At 41.1% G+C, this 20,690-nt stretch overlaps 1 protein-coding gene across 3 annotated transcripts; it reads left to right on the top strand.

The window, feature by feature from the left end:
* Nucleotides 1-1,533: 1,533 nt before the first annotated feature.
* LOC137783726 (TNF receptor-associated factor 2-like) lies at nt 1,534-13,735 on the top strand. 3 transcript variants are annotated; one of them, XM_068573996.1, is made up of 11 exons: nt 1,534-1,676; nt 2,491-2,700; nt 3,325-3,403; nt 5,354-5,452; nt 6,161-6,322; nt 6,527-6,601; nt 7,322-7,396; nt 7,581-8,171; nt 8,767-8,944; nt 9,660-9,808; nt 10,531-13,735. In XM_068573996.1, exons 2-11 carry the CDS (start codon nt 2,513-2,515, stop codon nt 10,747-10,749), a joined length of 1,815 nt encoding a protein of 604 aa, XP_068430097.1. In that variant the 5' UTR covers nt 1,534-1,676; nt 2,491-2,512; the 3' UTR covers nt 10,750-13,735. The 3 variants fall into 3 exon arrangements, with proteins under 3 accessions (XP_068430097.1, XP_068430096.1, XP_068430098.1); XM_068573995.1 differs by having other exon boundaries at nt 1,534-1,751; XM_068573997.1 differs by lacking the exon at nt 1,534-1,676 and adding an exon at nt 2,120-2,238.
* The last annotated feature ends 6,955 nt before the right edge of the window (nt 13,736-20,690 follow it).

Raw genomic sequence — 20,690 nt, 5'->3', positions numbered from 1 at the left:
CTCGTGCTTTAAACTGTCGTTTGTCTGTGAATAAAGGACTCGAATAAAGTTTCTGTTGGTCTGAATTTGTATTTCGCTTTTTTTTATGGGAGCAGCCGAGATACGTCTGAACACATGGAGCATAAACAAATTAATGCAAACAAGTCTAAAGTCATGTAATCACAAGTCCTGGTGCTGGACGGCAGAGCAGTTTCCTGAAGCAGCAATAACACCGTGTAAAAATACTTAATTACAGTTTTCTGAAGTGCAAGCTGCAATACTGCAGAGTAAAAATACTTAATTACAACAACAAAAACTCCCTGCATCTGAAGTAAATTAATAATAATAATAATAATACATTTTATTAGTATAGCGTTTAAAAAGGGTGATAAAGGCACTTTACATGGTAAAGACAAACAATAGAGCCAACAAGAAATCATATCTTTAGATTTTTTTTGCCAGTTTAATGTTGCAGAGCAGATTATATTCTATGATATTTGTTATCACACTCCAAAAACGCATCACTTGTTAAAAATTGAGCATGTGTGTTGTTCCTCAGTGTACAAACCGTTAAATTTATAGACATTATAGACACATATATAAACATTTATTCACCTTCTGTTGGTTTTATTGCAGCTGTTCATGCAGAACCATGTGTTATTATTCCCATTAGTACAGGTGACATTATATGGTTCCCAGCATTAACGTCAGCAAATTTACGACTGGATTTTATTATGACTGCAGGATCATAATCTGCCAGTGATTTAACACACCTGTGTGGTCGTCAAGATTCAAGATACTTTTCTAGTACTAGTGTTCAGAGTATAAAGTATAATATATATATATATATATATATATATATATATATATATATATATATATATATATATACATATATATATATATATATATATATACATATATATACATATATATATACACATATATATATATATATATATACATATATATATATATATATATATATATATACATATATATACATATATATATACACATATATATATATATATATATATATATATATATATATATATATATATATATATATACATATACATATACACATACACATACTTAATCTGCTACAGGGGGTAGCTTCATCTATGATAATACAACAAGATGTATTATTATTAATTATATTATTGTATTATTATGTGTATGCGTGTATATATATATATATATATATATATATATATATATATATATATATATATATATATATATATAAATGTATATTTATATATACACACTCCCATTAATAAATGTGTAAATATATATTAATATAAAAAGGGCTGCAGGATGAAGAAAGCGTGTTTATTAAACAGATGCAAAAAGCATAAACATTTTTTAGCTTTTATACAGAAAGTGTTTATCTGGATGTTTATTTCCCAACAAAGAGGCCCCGCCCCCTCGTGGGGCTCTCAACCAATGGCACGCGCGCCTCCACATCCCGTCTGCCTATCAACCCCGCGTGCGCCCCCTCTCCTCCCTCCTCCCCCCGCCCCCTCCCACCCGCCGCATGACGTAACAGCCAGCCTGAAAGTGCAATGGCGATATTGGACAATAACAGCCGTCGCTTTCGGGGGAGCTCGTCTCTATTATGTGGCTAACGCTGAAGGAACCCACGTGCGATATCGACCCGCTGCGCGCGCGACTCCCCGCGACCCGGAAAGGTGATTCCTCAGCCTTCTGCACGCGATGACAGTTTAGACTAAAAAAATTTAAAATTTTTAAAAAAACACCCGCTGGTAAGTGCAAACTCTAGTGATTGCAACGTTAGCAACAAGGCTTCTTTTCTCTGTTCTTGCTCTCCTTCCAGTCGGTTGATGCTCTCTCTCTCTCTCTCTCTCTCTCTCTCTCTCTCTCTCTCTCTCTCTCTCTCTCTCTCTCTCTCTCTCTCTCTCTCTCTCTCGGGCTGCGCGAGCTTCACATTTGAAAGGGGCGTGGCTGCGCGCTGGGTACCACTTCTGACTAAAAGGATGCTGATAGCTTAGCAACAGCGACAAGGAAAGGAAAGGCGGAAAAGGAAGCGGGGAGGGGGGGGTGGGTGGGGTGGGAGAAGAGGAGGGGGGGGGGGGGGGGGTGGAGAGACAATGGATGCTCGGTTTGTCAGCATCGTTTACCGGGTCGGCTGAGCAGAGAGGTCGGTCCTCTGGCGGAAAGGGGGGAGGCAGCGGCGTCCGCTGTGGCGGCCAAGTCGAGCACGAGAAGGAGCCAGGGATGCATACTCGAAATGTAAACAAAGGGTGTGGGCCTTCCAGCTGGTGGGGGGTGTGGGGGAGGAAGAGGAGGAGGAGGGTGAGGGGGGTGGGGGGGTGTGGACCATGTTGGCTATTAAGGCAGGATGAGGTTTCACACTCACGTTTATAAAAGGTTGTCAGTGCTAAAAACAGGAAATGCATATTCTCTCTTAACTGTTGCATCGAGATGAAATCTCCCCCGCCCTCCCGCCCTCCCGCCACCTTCCCGCCTCCCTCTCGCCTCCAGGTGTGACGCGTGAACAGACACCATGGCCACGCAGGAGCCGTCCCCTCCCTCGTCCATGGAGAGCAACAAGCCCGGCTTCCCCAAGAAGATCCTGGGCAACAAGCTGGAGGACAAGCACCTGTGCAACTGCTGCCACAACATCCTCCGACGGCCGTTCCAGGCGCAGTGTGGCCATCGCTTCTGCTCCTACTGCTTCAACAGGACTGTGAGGTGAGGAGGTAAAACTGTGTGTGTGTGGCCGCGCACGTGTGTGTGTGGCCGCGCACGTGTGTGTGTGTGTGTGTGCTGCAGCGCCGCAGGGAGTAGAAGCAGTACAAAGGAAACAGTCAGGCGTTCACATCTTTACTTCAGGAGGAAGTAGAAGTGAACTTGTTATGCAGAATGACTCGTTTCTGGTTGATGTTTATTATATTGTTGTATTTTTAGGGGTATCGTGACGTTGTAGAAGAAGTACTTAGATATTATACTTAAGTGAAAAGTATCAATACTATGTATAAAATACTGTTGCAGGTGAAAGTCGTGGATTCAAAGTACGCAAGTATTATCATCAAAATAAGGAGAATATATTGTATTTTTGGGGGAATCTGCAGCGATGGTACTACTAGCATTAATATATACTCCAAGTACCAAAAGTAAAAGTACTCTTTATGCAGAATGGCCCGTTTGAGAACGATACAGGATGTATGATATTTCTTTATTATACATATTGGTTTAATGTTGCAGCTAGGGAGCACGGGGCTATTTTTTAAATACTTTGTATACTGCTGTGTGTCGAAGTAGTATCTTCCGTTTGCATATTTTGGATTTTCAGTAAGTGATGTTGTTTTATTGCAGTAATGGACCTCAGAAGTGCAGCGCCTGCATTAAAGAGGATATCTTTGAGGATCCGACATCGATTTTGAAACAAGGATGTGTGAGTATAAATACATTTTTATTTATTTTGGTCGATGCAAAAGTGACCAACAGCCCAAAACTTAATATGTACATGAGAATAATACGTACAATAATCGCACCGTTCAAAAACAAAGTCATGCAAGAAAATATATTGTCAGACACATTTCAGTCGACACAAATGTGTTCAGTCTAAATACAGCAGTTTAAATGAAGACTGCATCACTCTCAGTTTCATTTTGACCAGTTTCAGTTTAATGTTAACCAGTTTAAACCAGTTTCAGTTTAATGTTAACCAATTTAAACCAGTTTCAGTTTAATTTTAACCAGTTTAAACCAGTTTCAGTTTAATATTAACCAGTTTAAACTTGTTTCATTTCCATGTTAACCAGTTTAAACCAGTTTCAGTTTAACTTTGACCAGTCTAAACCAGTTTCAGCTTCAATTAACCAGTTTAAACCAGTTTCACTTTAATGTTAACCAGTTTAAACCAGTTTCAGTTTCATTTTGACCAGTTTAAACCAGTTTCAGTTTCATTTTGACCAGTTTAAACCAGTTTCAGTTTAATGTTAACCAGTTTAAACTTGTTTCATTTCCATGTTAACCAGTTTAAACCAGTTTCAGTTTCATTTGGACCAGTTTAAACCAGTTTCAGTTCAATTTGAACCAGTTTGAACCAGTTTCAGTTTCATTTGAACCAGTTTAAACCAGTTTCAGTTTCAATTAACCAGTCTAAACCAGTTTCAGTTTCATTTGGACCAGTCTAAACCAGTTTCAGTTTCAATTAACCAGTCTAAACCAGTTTCAGTTTCAATTAACCAGTCTAAACCAGTTTCAGTTTCATTTGGACCAGTTTAAACCAGTTTCAGTTCAATTTGAACCAGTTTGAACCAGTTTCAGTTTCATTTGAACCAGTTTAAACCAGTTTCAGTTTCCTTTTGACCAGTTTAAACAGTCTAAAGGAGAAGACGTGCTGTGTAAAGAGAGTAAAAGAGTAAAAGTGAACGCACCAACTGCTGGTCTCTGAGCCTAATATCTTATTATTACTACTATATACTAATACTATAAGTAGTACTACATACTAACAATGTGATCATCAGGTTGTTCAAACTGACGCTTCAATGTGTGAACAGTATTTCACTGCTGCAGCCGCTGGAGGTAAAGCTACTTCATCTCCGTCTCTGAGGTCATGAGATGATTAACGAGCGGCAGAAGAAGTTCTGCTTCAATGTTCAGGACTTTTCTCTAATCTTTGCTTTTCTTTAATTCATTTGACCTCTTTGGGCCTAAAACGGTTATTTAAATGAAACCATGAGAGCTGTTTCCAGAGGGAAGTGTCTCTTTGAGGAGATTGCCAGTGCTGGAAGAAGTACTCACATCTTTTACTCGTGTAAACGTAATAATACTACACTGTAGAAATAATAATATAATATACTTATAATACAAACCAATGGTTTAATCTTTAACAACACATTTTATTTGATCTAAACTGAAAAGTAATCAAAGAAAAGTAGTGGAGAGAAAGTACAACAACTGAAATGTAATTAAAGAGAAGCATAAAGTAGCATGAAATTTACATTATTATATATAAATATATATATTAAAAGTACCTTTAAGTACTATACTCAGTATAGGTATTGATACTTATTTATCCAAAACACTACAATCCTTCTTTTTTTTTAACTTTCTGGCCAAACACAGTGACGATGAATCCAAAACATACATTTTTCTTCCGTTTTCTTTTTTGCAAACTGCAGCATAAAGGACCTGCTCTGTAGCTTCAAGTCTTCCTCAGGCCAGAAACGGGAAAACTAGAGCGGCCTCGAGCTTTACTTCTGAGCAGCAGACATGCAGGACAAACGTTTTCCTTCTTTGCTCTAAAACACTCGTAGACTTCCGGGTGTTGAAGCTGAACTCAGCTGATCTTCGTTCCTCTGGAGAAACTTCTCTCTCTTCTCTCTTGGTGCTTCAGGCGTTTCCCGACAACGCCGTGCGACGCGAGGTCGAAAACCTTTCAGCCGTTTGCATCAATGAAAACTGCACTTGGAAGGGCAGCATTAAAGAGTACGAGGTGAGCTGACCTCTGACCTTTGACCTTCTTTCAGGATTTCCCTTTTTTGCATTTTTACGCGTTTGTTTAATGTTTTGTTTTTATTGTTTAGTTTTCCTTTATTTTGCATGTCTTTGTACGTACATTTATGCATCTATATACATATATATATATATATAGAGAGAGAGAGAGAGAGAGAGAGAGAGAGAGAGAGAGAGAGAGAGAGAGAGAGAGAGAGAGAGAGAGAGAGAGAGAGAGAGAGAGAGAGAGAGAGAGAGAGAGATAATGTTTGTACAAAGCATATTTAAATAAATAATAATAATAATAATACATTCTGTTGTATTATTGCAGATGAAGATATATATATATATATATATATATATATATATATATATATATATATATATATATATATATATATATATAATACTTCATACTCTGAACACTACTACTTATACAACTTCTCAACTCTTATTTTTAAAACAGATACAGTTTAAATTTCTCTTTAATAGTATTTGTTTCATATTCATATTGTTCTTTGTTGATTTTATTTATGTATATTTTATCTTACAGTTTTCTGTAATGCACCAAAACACCACAGAAAATCCCTTAAATGTTCATAATTGTTAATAAACCGGATTCTGACTCTGAAGTTGTACTTAAACACTCCAACAACTCAAAGCTTCTCCACTTCTTTTCATTTTATTTTGAAATCTATTCTTTTTACAGCTGCTCCACGAGGGGAAGTGTGAGTTCATGATCATCCCCTGTCCGTCCTGCAAAGAGCGGATTCGCTTCAACGAGCAGGAGCGCCACAACGAGCGCGAGTGCCCGGAGAGGACGCTCAACTGCAAGTACTGCAAGGAGCCGTTCCACTTCAAGAACATCAAGGTGAGGGAGGAGTCACTCAGACGCCTCGCAGCGCGTCGCAGCGCGTCGCAGCGCGTCGCAGCGCGTCGCAGCGCGTCGCAGCGCGTCGCAGCGCGTCGCAGCGCGTCGCAGCGCGTCGCAGCGCGTCGCAGCGCCGCAGCGCGTCACAGCTGCTCTCCATGCGTCCTGAACGGCGACGCCGTCCGTTTGTTTTCTACATTTCAGGCACACGATGAGATCTGTCCCAAGTACCCGATGATCTGCGAAGGCTGCGCCAAGAAGAAAATACCCAGAGAAAAGGTGAATCTGGAGAAAACACACGCAGACACGGCGTGCACACACACACGTATTTATTGTGTGTGTGTGTGTGTGTGTGTGTGTGTGTGTGTGTGTGTATGCACGGTCTCTACATTTGTTTTTTTCCGAGAGGAAGACGTTTCTAACCGTCTGGATGAGAGAATATTCGGTCAAGAGGGAAAGATTGCAAAAGATTTTTGTGACTTGTTCTTGCTTTAAAGGTGGTATTTTTGTATGAGAATATGAAATAACAAAACGTGAACTCTGTTACTTTTGATAAAATAAGATTAGATTAGTAGTCCCTCAATGGGGAAATTACAGGATTACAGCAGCACTGCTCACAAGTAATAAGATAAAAAGAAACAAGTAATATAAATTCAAATGTAGAACGGTAATAAACAGATTAAAGATTTAAGAAAAAAATTTGCGGTAAAAAAGAATATTAAATTTACAGATGGAATAAAATATACAGATCGTCACTAGACAAGACACGTTTGCATACTCGCTCCTCTCACTCAATTTTCGCATTATTTTGTCCTAATTTTTGTTTTTTATGCTTATTTCTCAAAAGAAAGTATTTTCTCATCCAGACGGTTAGACTAAGTGTTAAAATAAATCTTTACTTGTCTTCTAAACAGCGATGAATGTTGTTCATTGAAATCCTGGGTTCTTTTGTTAAGTTCACACGCGACACTTAACGTTTTGTCATCGTTTGTTCTCCAGTATGTGGACCACATTAAGTTCTGCAGCAAATTCAGGACTCCGTGTCGATTTCATGTCGTGGGATGTGACATATCCGTAAGTAGCCTGACTGTCACACACACACACACACATTCAGATGAGGACTGTATGCACATTATCGGGAAACAGAGACCCCAACTTAAATCTTCCCTCCTGAGCTTCATCAATTCAAAACACCACAAAGATTGCGTGAGTTTACAAAAGTCTCGTTCACCTTCCGTCTTCTCCTTTTTCTCTGCAGGTGGAAAAGGAGAAGATTCATGACCACGAGCGCGCCTTCGCCTACGAGCACCTCAACCTGCTGCTGCACTACATCATGGGCATGAAAGTGAGCATGGAGGGCCTGCAGCCCCAGGGACTGGAACTCGCCGGACACAAGCTGGTGGAGCTCCAGCAGGCCCTCAGGGAGCTCGAGGCCAGAGTCTCCCAGCTTTTCACCATCTCCTCTGGGCCTCCCGTGCAGGGAGCCGCCGCCGCCGCCGCCGTCGTCGCCTCCTCCTCATCCTCCAGCTCCGGCCCCTCCGGTCCGACCGCCTCGGCTCCCCTCCTCCTCCCCCCGCTGCCCCCGCTGGCGCCCGTTCTGTCCGTGTCCACCTCCTTCACGCCGCTGCCCAGCTCGGTGGGCGCGGCGCTGGAGCTGCAGCTCCACAGCGAGAAGACCAAAGTGGTGGAGCTGGGCCGCCGGTGCACCGAGCTCGAGGTCAAGTCCGGCACGTTCGAGAACGTGGTGTGCGTGCTGAACAGGGAGGTGGAGCGGTTCGCCACCACCATGGAAGCCGGCAACCGCCAGCACAAGCTGGATCAGGACAAGATCGAGGCTCTGAGCAACAAGGTACGATCGCCACAGCGTTGAAATCACGACTCGACTCGCGTACGTTCAGACCGCGAGTTCTTCTTGAGGATGTGTGATCTCTATAGAGAAAACCCTGCTTGTTATCGCTGCAGAACTTGCCTGAGAAACATCACGTTTTGAGGTTTTCTTCAGTGTCAACGTCGCCCCGTGGTGGTTGTCTGTACATTCATGTGTACAATGCTAACAGAAGCTGCTCGTAGTTAATTCTGCAGACTTTTAATGATGCCAGTTTCTCAACATGTAAATAAAAATGGGCTTAAAACACAGCATCACTCACTGAATCCATAGTGATGTTATACTTCCTGTTTACGTCCACCAGAGCATTGTGGGAACTGTAGTTTCATGAGAGCACGATACTCCCCCAAATAAGAAAAAAGAATAATACTACAAGTGACAAAATCCTTTGATATTCACTTTATATATTTCATAATCTACTTCTTTGTCATTATTAAGACTCAGCTCTGTCTCATCAAAGTGATCCTGGAACACTGATGCGCTCCTCTCAACATGTACATGCACATGTTTGTGTTGAGTGGAAAATCTGTGTGTGTGCGTGTGTGTGTTGGTTGTCCAGGTGCGACAGCTGGAGCGGACGGTGGGGCTGAAGGACCTCACGGTCGCTGAGATGGAGGGCCGGCTGAGGGAAATGTCCGCCACGACCTTCGACGGCGTCTTCGTCTGGAGGATCTCCGATTTCGCCAAAAAGAGACAGGACGCCATCGCGGGTCGAGCCCCCGCCATGTTTTCACCAGGTAACGAGATGTTCGTGGACACAGTAAGGAAGTCGCGCTAACGCAGGCTACGGCTAGCTCTTGAAGCTAGCAGCTAGCTTAACCCAATAACAGAGGTCACAGCGGATACACTGGATTCAAAATGCACATGACAGCATAGCTGATGCTATGCTTAAGGTTGGCTTAGCCTTTAGGAAACCGTGTGAAAATTCTCCCGCTCCCATTTTAAGACCCAGCATGCCCCATTCAGACAATCTTTTGACATAAAATACGTACTTTTTTTCATATTTGAACCAAACGACACAGTTTTTTGACTGAAACTCCTTCCTAACAGACCAAGACTTTGTTTTATTGTGATTTTTGTTGCAGATTCTGATTCTTTAGGTCCTAATCTTTCCAAAAAGGTGTCTTATTGACCGCTCCAGGAGTCATTTTTTGAGGAATCTGGCTCATATCATGCTGGATGTTCATACTTACGATCAAAATATCTTTATTTTGCAGATATACATTTTTTTCCCAAGACTTTGCTGAACAAATACATACAATAAACACAAGCATTGGAATTAATCTGGGGTTCCTACAACAACTCAAACAGGGAAAAAGAGGTCTGGAGCCAACAATTGGTTTTAGACGTTTCAACCTTTCGACCCTTTATCACAGAAGCCTCGTTGTCTGCACGTGACTAAAGCCCCTCCCCCTTCCTCTGCCTCCATCTTTCTCTCTTCCCTCCCTCCAGCCTTCTACACCAGTAAGTACGGCTACAAGATGTGTCTGCGCATCTACCTGAACGGAGACGGGACCGGGCGCGGCAGCCACTTGTCCCTGTTCTTCGTGGTGATGAGGGGGCTGAGCGACGCTCTGCTCAAGTGGCCTTTCAACCAGAAGGTAAAAGACCTGCAGTCGCCTCATTTATTAATGAAACGCAGAAGACAAAGACGATGAAAAATGCATGATTGCGTCTCGTGCGGTTTGTTTTCTGAGGCTTCAAATTAAAGATTGAAGCGAAAGAAGCGTCACGAGATGAAAGTGCAGCGATGCATCGACCTTCAGGTGTTCCTCCTGCTTGAATGTGGATTTTTCTTTCGCTATTAAAAGCTCATATCCAGAACAACACTTTTCAAGGCTTTTATATAATGTGCTCACCTGTTTACACTATTTATCTTGTGAAAAAATAAAAAGTTCAACGATCTTTTCGTTGAGCCGACGACGTCCAGATATCTATTATTTCCTCAAACACTGCCGGATGAATACACAGATCTTATTAACGGGCTTCTTAAATCAATTAAACACGATGTAATTTGTATTTATTTGACGGGGTGAAACGTATAAATACGACGCTGTATGTAGCACATTGCAGAGGAAAGATTAAAGGGTCTTTCTGAGATTAAAGTCAGACATTTGGGAGCAGAGAACTTGGATTAAAGTAGTAAATTTACAGGAAAATCAAATAAAATCACCGTTTAGTTTTCTTCTGAATGATTCTATGTGCCTTTAATATCACAAACAGGATTGTATCTTGATGGAGAGGTAAACAAGTACAAATAATTAGCTTTTTATTCATGTATCACCCTCTCTCTCTCTCCCTCGGGTGTGGTTCTCTCCTCCAGGTGACTCTGATGCTGCTGGACCAGAGCAACAGGGAGCACATCATCGACGCCTTTCGCCCCGACGTCACGTCCTCCTCCTTCCAGCGGCCGGTGAGCGAGATGAACATCGCCAGCGGCTGCCCGCTCTTCTGCCCGCTCTCCAAGCTCGACGCCAAGAACTCGTACATCCGCGACGACACCATCTTCATCAAGGCCATCGTGGACCTCACCGGCCTCTAGACCCCCCCCGGCCGGCCGGCCCCTTCCCCTTTAAGGTGCCACAGTTTTTGGCAACCGGGCAGCTCTTTGGACCATTAAAAAGCTTCATTTACGGCTCAATCGTGGTTCAGGCGTCTCAATGTCTCCTCTCAGCTTCGGGGGGGGAGACAAACATGCTCTCGGCCGCCGCGTCGGCCGCAGTTTGCTCCGTCCGGACGGCGCCGGCTTCGTCATAATCCAGGTGAACCGCCCGCCATCGCTGTACATTATCGAGGTGCGCGAAAATGTCTTTCTTTCTTTTGACGTCACTGCGCCGCTCCCACGGTGGGTCAAACGTAGGTCAGCGAGGTCAGCGAGGTCAGCGCAGGGTGGAGTCAGAGCAGAGATGTCGAAGGGAACCGTTACTGAAAAAGAGTGAACGGGGTTGTAGATTACAGATAGTTGACGTGATCGTTCTGGTGACTAATCCTAGACTTAGAGCATGGCTTCATCGCAGCTTCTTTTTTTATTTTATTTCCCTTGCAGATTGTGGATATTGTGAGCTTCTCAATTCCAGTGTCGAGTGAATTTGCATAGACAAACGTGGAGTTATGTTATGAATAAGATTACAGGCATTTGCCTTTTTTTCTTTTCTTTTTTGGGGGGGCATGCCCACTGGCGTTTTTTTTTAAAGTATATATATATAAAAATGGCTCCTTATTTCTGACGGAGCTTTGCGAAAGCTCCCTCGTTTCTTTGTCGTTGAACTTGTTAGTGAATTAGCCATCCGTGATGGTGGACATTGCCTGCACGTCTTTGGAGCCAGGCTACTTTAACATGTGAAGTTAGTGTTGCGTATTTGTTCCTATATATTCGAGGGAAGGGGCTGGGGGGGTTTCGGTGGTTCTGATTGGTGGTTTGGTACATCTGTGGAAGATACAGTGGAGTTACCAAGGGGTCAGGGCAGCTTGCCGGTCAAGCCTGAGGCGTTAAACTCTGACGAGCATCACATAGCTGGGAGTTCTTCCCCCACCACAGACTCCAGGTCAACACAGGCGCCACCAAACGAAGGAATTGTTCCTTGTTTTCTGTCCAATACGAGTATACAAGTGTGTGTTTCTGCTGCTCTTCAGATAGACTCCTGATGTGAATCTAAATATATATGTCGGTGCAAATACACGCGAGGTAAAACGTGCGCTGGAGGCAAGAAAGCGGGGAGATTGCGCAACACTTTGTCTACGGGGCGAACGGGCCCCTCGTCGACTTTATTCACCGCCGATCGATGTTCAGCACTCGAGATGAGCTCTTCGGTGTTTCTGATGTGCTCTCACTGCGCACACGTCCACGTTACAACACGTCATACTTCTACATGTCCACCAGAGAGCGCTGTCCCACTCACTTAGCATGCATGCTGAGGTTTTGAAGGTTCACGCTGGCCTGTTTGAAAACCAGTCTCGACCTGCGTTGAAACCTCTCTGTGCATGGGAGGCTTCAATCCATTATTCACTGTGGAGTTTCGGCACCGGGGTCCCGCCCCCCCACCCCTCCTCCCCCCTCCCCTCCCCCCTCCCTCCCCCGCGTGCGAAGGCGTTTATTTGTTTGGACGGAAAATAAGCAATAGATTAGTTATTATGTTATATCTGGCGCCGACGGCTGGTCCACAGCGGCGGCCGCCTATATTCATAGCAATTTATAAATACTTTCATATCATAATGTTGAAATAATCTATATATCAATGTTAATATACACGAGATGTTATAATAAACATAGTATTACTGAATACCTTATTAATCTTATATCTATATACCAGCTTTTTGTTTGTCAAGATGGTTTGAACAGGCCAGGACGACCCCCGCTTTGAGCAGGAAGGACGTAGGATTCCTTCTAGAGAGCAATATACACATACATATATTTACATATTTATGTATGTATATATATGATTGTGTCTGTTAGATTTGGCTTTAAGGGTTTACAGAAGTCATACTCGACTTATTGGTTCCCATCACTCGTTGTGGCGCCGAAGAAATGCAAACAATTTAAAACTTTTCGAGGAAGGAAGCGCCGCTCTCCTCCTCGCCGCCGTCGCGTAGTTTTCAGACGTTTTTAACGTTGAGGAATTCGGTTTCTATTCTCACCTTTAAACGAAGAAACAAACCTTTTCAGTGCAGACTGAGCGGGAAATAAGTCGGATGAATATGCTTTTATAATTTATTTTTGAAGTGGTCTTGTATCGTGCCAAAATCAAAATATTACCTCCGTGTACTAACAATGTTGTATTTGCAAGTTATATTTTATGTTCTATGCTAAAAATATGGTGCCAAATATGTTTATATTTCAACTTGTGCTGCGTGTGTGTGTGTGCCATTTTAATATGACGCATGGGTCACCACCTCTGTAAGATAGTTAATACTGCCCCATGATTACAAACCCTCCCAAGGTTTTGTTGTTGAATGTAAGCTTTAATAGATTTATTTTTTTCTAAATGCAAAAACAGCAGTTGTGTAAATGTGACGCAGTCGACTCGAAACGACTTTATTTGTGCACTTTGTATCGGATTGTTTGTGCAAACAGGGTATTTCATTGAGTGATTTATGTACCTTGAAATCAGATAATATATATAAATATATATACATGATGTTGATAATATTGATGTGTTGCAATTATACAGGTTAGCAGTGTGTAATACGGTTTGCTGGTTGCAGCTTGTTTGGAGTATTTTAAGTGAATTTACCTGTAGAAAGCTTGATTTAGAAGTAAAAGTACCAGTATAATACTACAATCTGAAAATACTCGTTCATCCTGTTCCTAAGAATTTATTAAATGTGACATGAGATTGTTAAAACTGAAGCATCGATGTGAACGCAGTCATTTACTGTCGTAGCTGCTCGTTCGTGTATATTTAAGTATATTTGTGGGGTCCTGGGACATTTGAGATGATGATCGAGGGCTTGGTAAGAAGGAAAAAAAGTTCTGTCATTCAAATGTGGATTCATTTACGTTTTTCCTTCGCTATTTTGGTGAAATATTGGATACTTTTACCTCTTAATAAAGACAAGTACCTCAAAGTTGTACTTCCCATCTTTGCCCACTGGAGGGCGCCAAAGCAACGACCATGTTGCTCTGAATGCAGTTACGCTGTAAAGAAAAAATAAACCAGGACATTGTACTTTTACGTGCAGAGCAATTTATATTAATTTGCATTTTGAGATAATTAAATCCCTTCGATTACTGGAAGCGAACTTCTTCAGACAAAGAACAGAGCGCCCTCGGAAACAACGCCGTGCTTTGTTCACAGTCGAGTGCATTTAAAAATAAAGATTAATTTGTGTCCTTCAGCTACTTCAATGCACAAAAACAGGACAAGTTGTGTCAAACACGAACAGAACTCACACTTGTAAAGAGTCTGGAGGAAGTGAGCCGACGACATCGCGGTTGCCTTCAGAGGAAGTGGAGGCGGGGACTCTGATTCATCGTGACCTCTTTCTTCTTTTGACAATGAAAGAATGAGAAACACCCCCGCGAATAATGAATCATCATTTATAACTTTGTAATACAATTTGCTTCATAATAAAATACGACAAGAATGAGAAAATATTACAAAAACCTAATTTCAACACGTGTGAATGGAAGCCCATTTCCGCCACACAAAAAACGAGGATTAAAAAAAGGAAAATAATAATAATAACTAGGACAAAAAAAAAAGAGGACAATAAAAAAATGAAAAAAATGAACTTTTTTTTTTTCCTTGACGAAAATTAAAAAAACATCGAAGCAATACGTTATATTCATGACTTTAGTTTTACAATACCTTCATTTAAAGGTAAATATGTATCAATCTTGTGAAAAAAAAGGCAACGAAAAAAAAAGTCGATTAATTTTTTTGGTCCTAATTTTTTTTTTGGGCCCAATTTTTTTTTGGGGGGGGGGCTAATTATTTTTTTTTTGTGGCGGAAATTGGCTTCCATATATGCGTATACAACTTGGCTTGTAGAATAAAAAAACAAAATCACCAGTTTGGAAAGTAAATATTCTTTTTTACTCCACCTTTTATTTATTTCACAGCTTTAATTCCTTGTAGCGTTGTGCATTCAGACTTTATATATAAAACATATGATGATCTCATGAAATACAACAATATATTGTAGATTAAACTGACCAATACAGGAAATACACAAAATGAGATAAACATGCTACTAGTTTTTCCCAGACAGACGATGTCTCACGCTGTGACGATTGTAAATCAAATTTGTGTTTTTTGGGCAACACAAAATACATTAAATTAAAGATCAGAAACAAAATGACCACAAAACTGAATCGGCGCCACTTTTTTAAAAACGTGATCTTTTTTTCCTTTTTTCGCTGTCCAATCAGAAGACAGTATCATTCTGCAGGACACGGACAAGCAGAGCGTTCGGTCGCTATTAACTTGAGACGACTCGTTGTGTTGGCGTGATGATGCGTGCAGGACGTGGATGAACATCCTGCAGGATGTGGATGAACATCCTGCAGGATGGGATAAACATTTGCATCTTCTTTTTTTTCCAATAGCAAACCTCGGCCGAGTGGAAAAGACGTCGCTCTGTTTTCAGCTCCTCTGTTGAAGCTCCACAGAGATGTTCCGGTGTTGTCCTCTCTGTTGGGAGGATGTTGACGGTTGTTGGGCTTTTTGTGTGTGTGTGTGTGTGTGTGTGTGTGTGTGTGTGCTATTTTCCAACTCCAGTTCATCATTGATACATTACTTGCATCCAACGCTTTAGTATGTGGCTATAATTTACACCTACGTTGATGCACAGGGTGGAAAGATGTAGAAGAAAAGATGTACTTTTATATTCCTCTTCGGTACCGAGGTGAACCTGAGGTTTAAGTCGTCTCTGTGACTGCAGACAGGAAAGCAGATGGAAAATTAATGAACTTGTGACTGAAAGATTCCACTTCTGTGCTTCTGTTTTCTGTCAGTGAAACTACGGAGCTGCTAACAGGACCTCCAGTAATACCCCGAAAAAACATGTAACAGACTAAATTGGGTTCATAGTTTTATTTTGTCAACCAGCAAGTTTCTCACAATGCATAAAAATCATTTCCATCCCCCGTAAAACATTTACAAAATTAGTGTTATAAATCCGTCAATGTTCAACGTCCATCTTTACCAGCTAACTGTCAGCTAACTGTCTCTAAACGTCCATCTTTACGAGCTAACTGTCTCTAAACGTCCATCTTTACCAGCTAACTGTCTCTAAACGTCCATCTTTACGAGCTAACTGTCTCTAAACGTCCATCTTTACCAGCTAACTGTCAGCTAACTGTCTCTAAACGTCCATCTTTACCAGCTAACTGTCTTTAAACGTCCATCTTTACGAGCTAACTGTCTCTAAACGTCCATCTTTACCAGCTAACTGTCTTTAAACGTCCATCTTTACCAGCTAACTGTCTTTAAACGTCCATCTTTACCAGCTAACTGTCTCTAAACGTCCATCTTTACCAGCTAACTGTCTCTAAACGTCCATCTTTACGAGCTAACTGTCTCTAAACGTCCATCTTTACCAGCTAACTGTCTTTAAACGTCCATCTTTACCAGCTAACTGTCTTTAAACGTCCATCTTTATCAGCTAACTGTATCTTAACGTCCATCTTTACCAGCTAACTGTCTCCAAACGTTCATCTTTACCAGCTAACTGTCTCCAAACGTTCATCTTTACCAGCTAACTGTCTCTAAACGTCCATCTTTACCAGCTAACTGTCAGCTAACTGTCTCTAAACGTCCATCTTTACCAGCTAACTGTCTCTAAACGTCTATCTTTACCAGCTAACTGTCTCTAAACGTCTATCTTTACCAGCTAACTGTCTCTAAACGTCTATCTTTACCAGCTAACTGTCTCTAAACGTCCATCTTTACCAGCTAACTGTCTCTAAACGTCTATCTTTACCAGCTAACTGTCAGCTAACTGTCTCTAAACGTCCATCTTTACCAGCTAACTGTCAGCTAACTGTCTCTAAACGTCCATCTTTACCAGCTAACCATTTGTAAAGGTACATTTGTGTCTTTTTTACCCGAGCAAATTTCTTGTTTATAAGTAAATTATCTCAAAATCTTTGCTATCATTTCCAAAAGTTGCTCTCTCTTAAAAAAAAAAAAAAAAAGCTCTCAAAACTAAAATTTGCTCTAAAAAAAAAAACGGTCCAAAAAAAAATATTTTTTTTTAAAAGCACAGCGTTTTTTTTTGCAGAGCAATTTTCTTTTTGAGAGTGTTTTTTTTGAGAGAGAGAGAGAGAGAGAGAGAGAGAGAGAGAGAGAGAGAGAGAGAGAGAGAGAGAGAGAGAGAGAGAGAAAGCAATTTTTTTAATTGAGAGCAAAGATTTGGAGACAATTTACTTACAAACAATAAATTTGCTCGGGTAAAAAAGACACAAATCTACCTTCATAACCATCTCCTTCTTCCGGCCTCTCCTGCTGTGTTTACCAGTAGGTCAGTGGGAGGTACTGGTGTGAAACCATTGGGAGGAACCGTTGTCCTTACCTGTGTGCTAACTATTGAGTGTTGGAATAATGAGGGACATTTTAAATACAAGAATTCAAAATAGCTTCCAGTAAAGTCTGTATTGATTTGGCTTGGTCGTTTAAAGCTGACGTTGATACTGGTGGCATCATGTTTTGTACATTTTTCATGAGGTTTTTTAACAAAGAATCTTAATTTGTGATGTAATTATGAGCATATACATAAGGAAAACTAACTTTTCTCATCTAAAATGTGATAATGTCGAAGTAAGTGTCATGAAAAGGAAAAAGTGCAATCCTTTTTAAGTTTGAACATCACTATACTACTTGAACAAGAACGTCCCCGGCTCATGTTTTAAATTCGAGACGTCACCGTGCTCAGTTTTGGACCGAGTGCAGCAAACAGGACCGACAAAGCGCAGTCGCGTACACAAGCCAGACGTTTGAGAACGACGGAGGCGTCAACACATCGGCACTTTTGGATCTCTCTCTTTAGATCCGACATCGGGCTCGGATGCCAGCGGCGTCCCTCAGACTAAACAACATGACTGAATGTGTTGTTTGGTTCCATGGAGACGGACTGCGGCTCTGACCCCATGTGGGGTGATGCACGAGCTGATCCAGAGGCTGCACAGAGGCTTTTACTGCATTAACCTTCATTTAGTGTGTGTTTATTGTGCATCCATTATCTCTGGAGAGGGCAAAGGTCAGCTTGTTGCTCGTGAATTCGGCCTGTTCGTAGATGTGAAGTGGCATTGTTGGATTTATGACATCTGAACTAATAACTTTACTTAACTTATTAACTTAAGTGCTAAATTTCTGTGTGTAATACTTGATACTTGCAAATGAACTGAACATTTGGTTTAGGGCTATTTATTTCCATTTTTCACAAAAGAAATGTCCTGCACAGGTTTTCAGAGTCCAGTGGGACGTCTTCCAACAGTCCAAAACCCAAAAGGTTTCAGACTTTACTGAAGCTGCCATCTTTTTCTGAATATAAATATAACTGAAATGGTTTTATTGAGCCTCCAATATAGTTTTTGGTTGATCACTAATCGTTAAATCTCATTTTCCTCTGACATGCCATTGAACTTTGTATCATATCCAACTGGCACTTAATCTAATATCACATAATTTAATATTAATACATGAAACACAGACATCTTAATTATTTTAGAGTTGAACTGAAATGCATTTATTCATGAATTGTCATTATTAATAACTTTACTAATAACTGTGTAAAGGATGTCACTGTGGGATTTTAATGATATTTGCTTTTTTGGTGACCTGAATTTATTGTTTGTGTGTGAAAGCGTTCCCTTGATGAACAACCGTTCGTTTTTTTTTGGTTTCTCCGTATGTTTTCCTGTATAATTAGTTTTTTTTGCCTGTATTTATTGTCTTCCTAGAGATTCAGGTCGGGCAGGAGTTACTCTGCCGTGTCACCGCTTTAAAGACTCTGCTCATTCCCCAGATATGTGGCTGTTTGAAAGATTGTGGCCGCAGAGCGCCGTTAAAGTTAATGAGGTGCATTCATTTGAAGTGAGCTCTCCAGGAAGCAACAAGGAGAGGAATGTGGATGAAGTGTGGAGCGTTCGTCCACCTACCAACTGAAATACCTTTTGTATATGGCAATAAATTCATGGTCCCCAGAGGTTTAATCCTAAAAAAACAAAGTGTTGTCACCTCACATTTCTCCACAGCCAGCAGCAGGTTGACACTTGCAAGTGGGTTGTGTGTAGTGGAGCAACTATTTGATGGATTGCCGTGGGTCCGGTATTCATGTTGCCCTCATGATGGATTAAATTAGCTTGATTTATTCCCTCAGTAAACATTTTAATCACAAGTTCACGGTCTCAATCTCTAGTTTCAAGTCTTCTTTTCAATACAGCATGAGTCAAACTGACCCTAAAGCAGGGTACGCTTTAGGGCGGGACTTACCTTGTGATTGACAGTTTGTTTCCACCACCAGAGACGAATGACATTCCCATCAGCTTGAGCTGTACGTTCTGCTTGAATTAGCAAACGTCTGAATGCTAACGCGCCAAACTAAGATGGCGAACGCGGTCAACATCAAACCCGCTAAGCACCGAACGCGTTAGCATTGCCGTCGTTAGCACGTTAGCATGCCGATACGCACACCGGTCTCGTTTTCTCTGCCTACGAGTCGACCAACATGGATGCACTTTTGAAAACGTCTCCATTCCTGTTGTATTAATTATCCTCTGCCATCCAAACATTTACGTGCGCTGTCACGGCTGACGCACGCCGCCCTCCTCCCCCTCGAGATGAAGATGTATTTTCATGATGGCGGCAATCGCGATGGCATGCCTGTTCTCCAATGTGTGGTGGCAGCTCGTCAAAGGGGATTAGAAGGAACACCTGCAGTTCCTCTGTTTATTTAGTCTTCTTACTCTTGAATGTCATATTCCAAGACCTCGTCCGTTGAATCACAAGACCGTAGTTGCTTGACAACAGCCTGAGCGGTCCGGTTATTGCAGACCAAAACCGAGTCGAATGGTAAAACATGTTGGGAGACCGAGCTGCAAACTGGTCCATGTGGACTTTACAGGAGCAACAGTTTCCATTTCCACGTTCTGGATGCTGTTTTACTGCCGAAGGAGCTGCGGGTGGAGTCTTGTAGCGTGATTCAAGACAATGAAAAACACCCCGGCTGTTGCGCAACGTGTGAATGTGTGAGAATCAAACGATATTCATGATTTAGTGATGTGAGAATCAAGACGTGGACACCAGTGTCCCATATACTGCCAAATAAACAATATATGCTTTGGACATTTGTGCTAAAAGTCTAATATCTACTATTTAAATGAAACTAACTCATTTTTAAAGTGAGAATGTTGAAACTTTTTCAGCTTTCAGCTGCATTAAAATGTGAAAATGTCCCTTTTTTTCATAAATTTGTGTGTTGTATAAAAAATAAACATTTGTGCTGTGATTTAATTGCAATAAAAGAGATGCTAAAATAACTACATAATGATGATGATTTGTGAAAAGTTTGAATTCATGTTTTGTTATTTTAACAACATTTAAAATGTTTGTTTTCTGAACTTTGCTAACTGCTAACTTTGTAGCCGCTCTATCTTCAACTTGACGTCATCTAGGCGTGAATATGTATTGTGTGTATACTATATATATAGTATAGATATATTTTTAAATCCTTTTTTATTGTCAAGATCCGGCACATTTCAGGATGCTCATCTGTCGTTTGTATCAATATTCGACCCCATGAGCGCAAAGATAATCGATGGATGTTGCTTTTATTATTTTACTCCTCCATGACCATTATTACTTTGCAGATTTAGATTAATACTAGATAAAATCAACACGTTTGATCAAATATGACTATAAACTACCCAGTTGCATGTAAATCAAGGGAAATCGGCTGCAAGATTAACGTGACGCTTCCACAAAATGTAAAACATCTAAGTATTTCTTCCTCCTCTCTCTGTTAATCATGAAAGATGTTTTT

Source organism: Clinocottus analis, unplaced genomic scaffold (genome assembly GCF_023055335.1).
Source record: "Clinocottus analis isolate CAN_PGR_092001 unplaced genomic scaffold, fCliAna1.0.p SCAF_13, whole genome shotgun sequence".
NCBI classification, from domain to species: Eukaryota; Metazoa; Chordata; class Actinopteri; order Perciformes; family Cottidae; genus Clinocottus; species Clinocottus analis.
Note: the sequence above shows the minus strand (reverse complement) of the source record. Positions and strands in the feature narration are given on the sequence as shown.

What these genes read in the sequence shown, in the direction of transcription:
- LOC137783726 (XM_068573996.1), top strand. Translation starts at nt 2,513, where the DNA reads ATGGCCACGCAGGAGCCGTCCCCTCCCTCGTCCATGGAGAGCAACAAG. An exon ending in AGAAAATACCCAGAGAAAAG is followed by an intron (nt 6,602 to 7,321) that starts GTGAATCTGGAG and finishes TTTGTTCTCCAG; the next exon opens with TATGTGGACCACATTAAGTT. An exon ending in TCGTGGGATGTGACATATCC is followed by an intron (nt 7,397 to 7,580) that starts GTAAGTAGCCTG and finishes TTTTCTCTGCAG; the next exon opens with GTGGAAAAGGAGAAGATTCA.